Raw genomic sequence first — 10,692 nt, forward strand, 5'->3', positions numbered from 1 at the left:
ATATATATATATATATATAACTGATTCACTTTGCTGTACAGCAGAAACTAACAACATTATAAATCAACTATACTCCAATAAAAATTTTTTAATAAAGAACATTATGTAAATGGAATCACACAGTGTGGGACCTTTGGGGGTCAGCTTGTTGCACATAGCATGAGTCTCTGGACACATTCACGTGGTTGCATGTACCAATAGTTTGCTTCTTGTAACAGCTGAGTGGTATTGCATGGAATAGATGCAGTGTATTTAATTATCAGTGTATTTAATTATCCACGTCTTACAGGACATTTGTTTCCAATTTTGGTCTATTATGAGTAAATCTGCTATAAACACTCCTGTACAGGTTTTTGTGTGAACACAAGCCTTCATTTCTCTGGAATAAACGCCCAAGAATGGCATTTGCTGGGTTATATGGCAAGAGCACATTCAGTTTTTAAAGAAACTACAAAAATTGTTTTCCAGAGTGATTAGACTATTTTAAACTCCCCCAAGCAATATACGAGTGATCCAGTTTCTCTACATTCTTATCAGCATTTGGTGTTGTTACTATTTTTTACTTTTTAATTTTAGCCATTCTGAGGTGTGTAGTGATACGTGATTGTGGTTTTAATTTGCATTTGCTTGATGGCTAATGATGTTGAACATCGTTTCATTTTCTTATTTGCCATCTGTATATCCTCTTCAGCCAAATGTCTGTTCTTGTCTTTTGCCCATTTTTGAATTGGATAGTACATTTTTCTACAGTTGACTGCAAGAGTTCTTTATATAGTCTAGGTATAGTTTCCTTGTTGGATATTATCTCCCAATCAGTAGCTTGTCTTTTCATCCTCTTAATATGGTCTTTCATAAAGGAAAAGTTTTTAATTTTGATGAGGTCCATTTGATCAATTTTTCCTTTTATGAGTTGTGTTTTTGGTGTTCCTCTATGTCCCAAAGACTTCCTATTTTTTTTTTTTCTAAAAAAATTTTGTAGTTTTACATTTAAGTGCATGATCCATTTTGTTTTAATTGAATTTATTCTAGGAATTGATGGTTCTCAATTTTTAAAAAAAGATTCTTTACTCAGATTTTTAGCTTTATTTTTCCTTATCCTATGTGTATTAATAAATGGAATCCATGTATATTAGTGAAACCCTCTTTTCTATCTATTACAGATCCTGTCTTGAGTAATAAGTTATGAGACTTGGGTTCTCATGTGAATCTTCTGTTTTAACAGGCCTCTTATGAAACTGGAGTCAGGGAAGGGGGATGCCAACTCCTTTCCATTGAATTGGGGTGGAAGTCCTGACCCGCCACTCAGGCCAGCTATGACACCAAGGGGAGGAGCAGGGTGCAGCTACCACTGGGTGGGAGCCCAAGCTCCTCAGGTGGCCTCCACTGACATTGAGGGGGACAGGGGATGGCTCATTATGACTAGATTGTACTTAAAGTCCTGGCTTTCCACTCAGCCTCCTCTGACACCACCATAGTGGGCAGGGGGAGGGGGGGAAGGTGAGATTGTCCACTCGACCTTGGTTGCTGGGGTAGGAGCACTGTGGGGCTTTTCCTGGTGTTTTGCTGGAATAGAATGATTATTGTTTAAAAGTTTCCACCTTGTTAGGTTGCCCTTTTCCTGGTCCAAAGAGAGGAAGGCTATCTTGTTTTGTTTTGTTTTGTTAGTTTGTCTGTGCCCGTGGCGTTTTTTTCCCCCAGCTGCTCCCAGGTCTTCTGAGCTGTTATGTACTACCATCCAGGCTGGGCTATAAGAGGCAAAAAGAAAACCCAAGGAATTCACTGCTGTGTCATTCCATAAGTATTAGGATATTTGTTTCCAATTTCATCTTCTCTTCACATTTTGGAGCCTTTATTTTTGTTTCACAATATAATGTCCAGTGCTTTTAGCTGTATTTAGTGGAAGGGATCAAGAGAAATGTGTCTACTCCATCTTGTCCAGAACCAGAAGTCCCAATCGTCTGTTTTGTTTTGTAATGTTTTAAACTATCCAGAATGCGGGGAAAACACAGGGCTCGTGTGACATTGACTCTGTCTCTCTCTGTGGTCCTCATGATATTCACCACCTCGTGGGGGACTCCTCCTTCTAAACCTGGTGCCATTGCTGCCAGTGTTCACTCTTTCTTACCTCACAGCCCTTCTGTGAGACAGCCTTTTCATCACTCTGCAGAACATTTAACATCTGCACTTAGAGTTTTACACCAGTGACCAGATCCACTGCCCAGCCAATGAGTAGGACTAAGTGGGCTCCCCAGCGTGATCCTTCCCAAGATGTATCCTTCCCATCCTTAGAGCCAGAGGAAGCTAATTTATGAGGGGTTTTCCCCTGTTTCTTCTGCTATCAATCAAAAAGTGCGTTTCTTTTTAAATTTTTGTGTTAATTTTAGTAGAGAGAAGCTAAGCTACCAGACTTCTCTTCAGTGAAACTCACAGGCATTATCCAATACACTATGATTGTTTACCCAACTGCCTGCCCAGGAGACTGTGGGATCTTTTAGGCAAGAAACCATGTCTCATCAATTGTTGAGTCCCAGGGTTTAGTGCACTCAACAAAGGTAGCTAAAATTAATGAAGTAAAATAATTCCTTGTATGGATCTCAAATCTTCCTTGGCTTTTTGTTTTTTAAAGAAGTCTCAGAAATGGAAAAAGTCTTGGGGGCCTACCTGGAGAAGACCAGAAATGTTTATGCAGGGTTGCTGCATACTGACTTCCAGCCAAGCACTGATATTCCAAGGACCTGACAGTAAGTATTCCTGAATCCATGTCCCCATTCCCATATCTAAGCCTGATTCCCACACATTTTCCAAACTCTTATTGTCTATTCCCCATGGAGAGAGGATGCCTCTACAGTGGCAGCCCGAGGGGATGGAGGGGATACATCCAAGTTACCTGGCAAGCATCGTAGGTCTCATTCTCGTACCCAGCACACAGCATATTTTTGGTAAGTCTTGGAAATTCCTTTAAACACTTCTCCCGATCCATGATGGTCATGGGCACTTTCAGCAGCTCTGTTTCCATAGGCTGTTTGAGACCTGACCCATAGAGAAGGCCCTTTAGAAAAGTCACTGGACAGGAGGCCCAGTGCTGATAATGCAGCTGACGTGCCCTAGACCAACCTGCCCAGTGTCCCGCCAGCCACACATCCATTTCACATTTTCACAGACCCTCACTCTCCATGTCCTTCCAGTAATCCCTCGCAATTTACTCACTCCACCACCCCAGGCTCTTCCAAACAAGTCCCCACCTACTTGAATTATCCCTCCCATTCAAAATCGTATTCCTGCCTCCAAGAAGACTTCCATCTTGGCTCCAACAGCGCTACAGACTTGACTTCTTAGAACTGGCTTTCGATCGGTTCTCAGCATAATCCTGCCTCTTCAACATATTTGCCTCTCGCTACTTTCTGTTACGTGAGTGTGACACCTCTGACACAGGGCCGCTGAAACTGGGTTTGCACTCCCGGTGAAAAAAGCTTTCAGGTCCCCCAGACAAAGCTAGGTTGGTTGAGAGTTTTTACAGGGGGTTTGTCAAGGCCCTTCCTGGACTGCCAGCTTCCAGGAATTTGTTTGGACTTCTCTCCATCTCATTAACTCCTACCACATGGAGATTTCAAAAGACTTCTCCACACTGAGTGTTCTTAATCTGCCTCTCCTCACTTCTAAATTTTGAGTCGTGCCCAGAGCCCTGAATCAGTGTTACACCAGTTGCCCTCGAGTTACCAAACTCCTGAAATACCTACCATCTCTTAGACCCCAGGTCGTTGCAAAGCATCCCTAAGGACCTGGAGTCTTGTTCAGGCCTGAGTTAGCGCTGTGCTATTCCCGTCCCTCCCCTACCAATTTTGTTGAGTTTTCTTTGGGAACAGTCCAGCAGGGCTTTCATAATCCCTTTATTACCCTGGTCAGGTTCCTCTTATTTTGGCCAAGTAACAACAAGTAACAACAACAGATTCATTTCTAAGAATGGCTGGGCAACACTCCAGGACCGTCTAAAGTCTAGGCCAGGGCAGGCGTCTTGAATGCCTGTAGGAACCAGGTGGGAAACATCAATGTGTGAATCAGGGAGATGTGAGAGGGCAGAGCAGAGAGCCCCTCCTGGCCAACTGGAGGGTTTATATTCAATGAAACAAACGAGACTGCCACGTGATCGCGAGATAGGACCACACCCAGGGATGGCCCACACCTGGCATCTCAGCTCCGGGCCTTGGGGGATGTTTCCTTCGCACTTGGAAGAGGCTGAGATCAGGCCTCTGTGCGTTCCTGGTGTGCAGGGATTTGCTCCAATGCAAGCCCCTCTCTCCTCCCTCCTTCCTCAGCCCTCTCCCCTTTCACCCTCTCCCCTCTCCTTTAGGTTTACTGGCCCATCCTCAGACGCCCGTGATGTGGCTCTTCCCCCAGGCGCTCCCAAGAGATGCTGAGCCGTTACTTACCAGTTTGGGTCTGCCCCCATCCCGCCACCCAGCATTTGTGCCACCTGGAGAGGCCGGGCTCTGTGGGCATGCAGATGGGTTCTTTCAGTTCGCTGAATGTGATGGGCGTGTCCAACAGCAGCAGGGAGATATCATTGTCCATGTTGAGTTTTTGAAAGTCCTTGTGCAGAATTATGCTTGTGACCCCCTTTATTTCCAGGGATGGGCTGCTTAAGCTATTCGTTCCCAGCATGACTCTCAGTTCTGTCGGCCTGGTGGCGGAGAAGCAGAGACGGAGAAATACGAGGGGAAGGAAAGTCACAAGGTGCACACAATCTGCTGTGCCTGAAAACCCTAAATCCCACATAGCTGTAGGGGCCTTTTGGATCTGTCCTACTGGGGCTGTTGCTCAGAAGATGTGAGCATTTGAAAAAGGTAGAGAAGGAAGGTGAAACAGACACTGTGGCCGACCATAGCTCCATGGCTGCTCCAGAATCATCCCAGAGATGTGAATGAGATACTCCCGCCTCACGGGGCAAAGACAGGACATTGCTTTGGGCCCCCAAAGAGCCCATAAAAGACCACTTGGCACAGCTCAAACTAGCCCTCAGATAGGAAGGGATTATCACATCAATTTGTCCACCAGCAATTTAGAGACTCAGGAACAGAATTTTTTTGTTTGCAACATACACAACTGACCAAAGTTTAACATTCGGAACGTATAAAGAGAGTCTACAAATTAAAAAGAAATTGTCAAAGCTCAAACAGACTTTACAAAAGAGAAGATATACCAATAAACTTGCAAACATCAACTTAGCAGTAGTAAGAAAAGTGCGAATTAAGACTACAATTATAATAGTATTTCATGCTTTTCACCAGAAAAGCAAAAATTAAAAATTCTGAAAAAGTAGCAAGCCTTGGTGATGATTTGAACACTTACACACCGCTGGCGGAAATTTAAATGGGTGCAACCACTTTGGAAAATCATTTGGATTTTCTGATAAACTTGAAGACGCACAAGTCCTATGATTCTCTATCTTCTCTCCTAGGAATAAACTCTTGCACATATGCACCTGGAGACCTATGCAAGAATCAGGAACAGAATTTAATCCAGACCTGCCACTGAAGAAGCAGAAAGAATCTTCAGTAATAGTTCAGGAATTTCCCTCCAGGCAGAATGGCCAGCAACTTTCCAAAAGCCAGTCCTTACGTATCCCATGGGAGCAGATGCAACAAGCTTCCTTGGTTACCCCAGGGTGAAACTTTCCCCAGGTTTTTGATTAACCCTTTAAAGTTCATCTTTCTGTGTATCTTCAAACTTTCTCGAGGTGGTGGAGCGGAAAAGCACAAGTGCTGGAACCGGATTTAAATCCTGTTTCTGTCTACTAGGTGTGTACCTTGGGTGAGTCAGCTAACCTTATTGGACCTCAGTTTCCTTCCCTATAAGATAAGGATGTTCATTTTTCCTGCCTCAGGGTTTCTGTAAGCTGGAATGAGTTAAAAGGGGATTATTCATTCTACCCGCCTCAGGGTTGTTTGTACGATTAAATAAGTTAATGCACGTAGTTTCTTAGCAGGTCGCTGGCACAGGATTAGGAATCAGTAAATGCTCCATTTTCCACCAGTCTCCTGGAGTGCAGAGAAAACTCTATAAGGAGAAGGGAAGTAGGCTGTCGGATGGCCCAGAAACCCAGACCTCCAGAATTAGGAGGATTTCCTCCTAGAAGGACTTGAAATGTCCTGGGAGAGGTAGACAGACCCAGCCCTTTGGCTCCACCAAGACACAGATGTCCCTGGAGAGGACAGTTTGTGACCTCAGGGAAGCTGCAGTTACTGGTTCTGGTTGACAACAAAGAGGACACAGTGGATCCGGCCTTGGGTTCACAGCCTCTTCCTCCCTAGGGTGTGTGGGGCTTCCCCAGGGAGGGGAGCACACTGTCAGAAGCAAGGGAATGGACTCGGTACTTACGAGATCTCAGAGTGAAAGCAGTGAGCCGCCGAGACAATCCACCACTCGCTGATGATGGCGCCACCACAGAAATGTTCATTTCTTGCTTGAATACTCACCTGCCATGGAAACTCACCCACCTCAGCCTCCATCCCTCCTATGATTCTGGAATACTGAGCTCCTCTCTCAAAAATGGGTCTTTCACCGCATTCTGGTAGAATGGAAGAGAAAGGAAGGGAAACGATGCAACGCTTAGTCACTATCCATAGAAGACCCATAAGTAGCTATCATTATACCCATTCTAGAGATGGGGAAACTGAGGCTGGCCCAGTAAAGCACCCTTAGAAACACGAGTAAGCCAACAGATGCTTCACAACTGTTGGAACGTGTTCGGAAGTGCTGGCTCTGTCTCCTTTCCAGACAGGCAAGTCACTTTGCCGAGCTTGTTTCTGCTCTCATCTGAGAGAAATCAGAGGAAAATACTTGGCCAGGGCCAACCTGGAGTGACTGGCAGAATATTGCCTCTGTTGCCAAAAAATGTCCACGTCCTAATGGACCATGCCCTGGAATTCGTGAATATGTTACAAGGCAAAGGGGACTTTGCAGATGGAATTAAGGTTGCTAATCAGCTGACCTTAAAATGGGGAGATTGTCCTGGATAATCTGAGTGGACCCAATGTAATCACACGGGTCCTTAAAAGTGGTAGAGGGAAGCAGAAGAAGGGAGATGTGACTGCAGAAGAAAGGCACTGAGAGATGCAATATTGCTGGCTCTGAAGATGGAGGAAGGTGCCACAAGCCAAGGTATACGGATGATCTCCAGAAGCTGGAAAAGGCAAGTTAACAGACTCTTCCCTAAAGCTTCCAATAGGAATGCAGTCCTGCTGACACCCTGATCTTACCCCAGGGAGATCCATGTGGGAGTTCTGTCCTACAGAACTGTAAGATAAGAAGTTTGTGTTGTTTAAGCCACTAAGTTTGTGGTAGCTTGTTACAGCAGCAAGAGGAAACTAATACATACAGGAAACCAGAAGGGTGGCCCAGAGAGGGCCTGAACCTACAGGAAGCCCTGAGCTATTCTAGGTTAGAACATTCTGTTCCAGGCAGAGCAGCTCTGTTTCCTGGAAGGCTGAGAACAAAGGCTGCAGCTGCCTGTTTCGAAGAGAAACCTGCCTTCTACACCAAGTCCAGATCCAACCCCTCACCCCGCGGAGGAGGAGGAGACACTCTTAGTATTTTCTGACTTGAATGTGGTCTTGTTCTGGAACAAAGAATGAGCTTGATTCTATAGAGCCCAAGACCCCCTCCCCTCTCTTTCTAGAGGCTACTTTCCCAAATACCCATTCAACAGAGGTTTTGAGGACTTTGTAGTATGTGTTGGAGGGACCCAGTGGTGGTTATTTTTAGTTAAAAAAAAATGGAGTGAAAATGTATCAATATGTGTCAATAGACTGCAGCTGTCAGCAACATATAGAGGCTCTTTCCAGGACTTCTGGGTCTGCACTTCCTCCTTTATTTACCAAACACATATAGTCTTACCATGTGTCTGGGCACCATTATACGCTCTGGAGTCCCAAAGCCTGAGTCTGAATCCTGGCTCTGTTGCTTATCTGCTGAATGATGTAGGGTAAACGACTTATTCTTGTTTATCATCCCCTTCTTTATTCCCCAAACAGGCAGAAGATAACATTTAAGCTACAGAACAGATGCACAGACGTACAGAACAGATAACGGGTGTTGAGGTGCCCAACACAGAGTAAACACTCGAGCCACGTTAGCTGTCAGAATTTCTCATGTCACCTTGCACCAAGGGCCCCCTTTCCTTGGTCTCGAGGACAACCTACATCACCAGCGTGGAACCGTGCAGACATACAGACTAACGCTGGAACCCAAAGCCCTAAGCAGTGACGGAGGCAGTGCCAAAATGGTAAGCAGAGATGCGAGCCATCGGGGGCACTTGGACCTGCTTGCAGAGAGGCCAGCTTTGCCGATTCTCTGCCCACACCACGCACCAGGCCCCATTCACTCCGTGCAGCCAAGCCCAGGCCGGAAGGAGGGAAGCCGGGGACATGGGCTGTGTTCTTTCCGTGAGGCCGAGGGCAGGGAGGGAAATGCAGGCCCTGGAGTCACACTGGGGCCACTCCCGGCTCTCCCATTTCCCTGCTGCGAAGCTCTGGACCAATCCTCAACCTCCCTGAGGCTCGGAGCTCCTTACCCACACGTGGTGCTAACAGTGGAGAGCCCACTGGGGTAGTGTGGGCATCTCACGGGGGAAAGTACCTGACCCATAACAGCTTCCTTTCCACTTCAGCCACCTGCCCCCCCAGCCCCCTCCCAGAGAGAGAAACAACCTATCAGGAGCTGTGAGGAGCTGCCCGTGGAGCACAGCAGGCACCCCCGGCCCACATCCACCCCACCTCTCATGCACATGGGTGTCCTGGGCATCTGCTCAGCATCTGAGTTCCAGGACCGATGCTCAGCTCATTCTGGGCCCGTGCTTCTCAGTGCTCCACTATTCATTCAAGGATAGAGTCTCGGGTTTCAAACCCAAAACCTAAGGTCAGACAGGCTGAACTTGGGGCTGGGGCAGAAGGACCAAGGGAAGTGGTTTCCGGGAGGGGTGTAGGGGGAGCAGGAAGCCGCTGCTCCCATGAACCGGCCTCTCAGTGGCCCATTAACTGTTCTGTGGGATTGTCCAGGCCTCTGTCCCTCGCCCCTCAGGCTCAGCCCTGGTGGGATGGAAGGGAGAGAGCAGGGCCAGGGTTGCGCCCAGCCCCGCCTGGAGAGCCACTCGGGCCAGGGCAGGCATCTACTTACCCAGATGTGCGTCCCTGGCCTGGGTCACGTGCAGCAAAAGGGACCACAGGAGCATGGCCCTGGGCATGACTGCAGGCCTGGGAGGTGATGGAAGCCGGGGCAGAGGGGAATGACTCTGACGGGGCCTCCCCCTTACAGCCGGCCCTGCCAGTGATGTCACAAGGGGCTGCGGGTCTGAGAACGCAGACTGAGTCATGCAGGCTTCTCTTCTGGCCGTTCTGTTCCTGAGATGGGCCTCATCCTGAACGCCTCCTTGGCTGAGCTTCCCTTCCTGACCTGGGCACGGCCTGCCCTTCACGAGTCCTCAGTGGGCAACTTGCTGTGGCCCCCTCACAGCCCGTGCTTCTTACGGCTCAGATGCCTCCTCTTTCACAGGGCCTGTTCTGTCAGGGGTTCCCTGTGAATGTGCGCGGAAGGCCTGCGCGAGGGGCTGCCGGCTGGGATCCTTGGGAACGGGGAGGTGGCCCAGGAGGCCCGGAGGCCTGCGCAGCCTGAACAGCCGTCGGGCCAGGTACCAGGTTCTCTGCTCAGGCCTCTGATCTGGGCCGCAGGCGCAGACCCGAAGGCTGGGTTCAGAGGCCCTGGCCTCCCCCCATACTCAGCCCAGCAGGCAACAATCCCTGCTCCCACCCTTTCTGGGTTTATTCCACGTGGCCCCCAAATCTCCAGATAGGCCCCTGTCTATTTCTAAAGATGGAGAGATCAAACTCAGAGATGGAAGCGCCCAGCCCAGGTCTTCCCCTTATGTCAGCGGCTTAGCCATGGGATCTGGACCTTACTATTTGGGGTTTCTTTTTGGACACTTTTAGTGTACAGACTTGGGTGGACTCTACCCAAGCATCCTTAGTAACGCCTTCCTGGCCACTGGCCAGGCCCAATGGTTAGAAGTGAATCATGTGCTAATTCAGCTCCCAAAGTGACCACTGGGCATTTTCTAGACTTGCTTTGTCTGCTCGGCCCAGCCTCACGTCCTCGGTTTTCTCCTCTGCAGAAAAGGAAAAATAATGCTCACAGTAAAGTTGTTGTGAGGCTCAGGACAAGATCATATGATTTGGGTGGTGGGCCCTGTTTACTACACCAAGGTTGTGGCTCCAGCTACCTTCTGGGAGGAGAAATTCCAGGACGTGTGACTGACTCTGAGATCGGGAGAAAGCAGCATCCACGTGTTCACCCTGAGTGGTGGGCTGAGGCCTGGTGTGCAGCTTTCTTCACCTGTGCTGAATAATATACCTCGTGGGCCTTGGCCTTGATCAAGGGCTAAGCCTTTCTTTACTGGCATAGGGAAATGTCCCAAAGCACACTGCATCACCTGGCCCCAGTCTTGCCCCGGGAAGCTCTGAGTTTTCCCTCTGCTCTTCCTTTGGACTCAGCGCTCTCCCTCCCTCGGATATGTTACCCACACCCTGAATGCTGGCGGCTTTCTTTCTTTTTTTTTTTTTTTTTTTTTGCGGGTCACGGGGCCTCTCACTGTTGTGGCCTCTCCCGTTGCGGAGCACAGGCTCCGGACGCGCAGGCTCAGCG

At 48.2% G+C, this 10,692-nt stretch overlaps 1 protein-coding gene across 1 annotated transcript in view; it reads right to left on the minus strand.

The window, feature by feature from the left end:
• PRSS55 (serine protease 55) overlaps positions 1-10,692 on the minus strand; it is a 51,236-nt gene that overhangs the window by 7,374 nt on the left and 33,170 nt on the right. Inside the window, exons 3-5 of the mRNA XM_007466181.1 lie at positions 6,376-6,565; positions 4,428-4,678; positions 2,888-3,030 (exon numbers count right to left, since the gene is read on the minus strand). Of these exons, the coding sequence (XP_007466243.1) occupies positions 2,888-3,030; positions 4,428-4,678; positions 6,376-6,565 (584 nt within the window). The remainder of the gene's footprint in view (positions 1-2,887; positions 3,031-4,427; positions 4,679-6,375; positions 6,566-10,692) is intronic.

Source organism: Lipotes vexillifer, unplaced genomic scaffold, assembly GCF_000442215.2.
Source record: "Lipotes vexillifer unplaced genomic scaffold, Lipotes_vexillifer_v1.1 scaffold308, whole genome shotgun sequence".
In the NCBI taxonomy this organism is placed as follows: domain Eukaryota; kingdom Metazoa; phylum Chordata; class Mammalia; order Artiodactyla; family Lipotidae; genus Lipotes; species Lipotes vexillifer.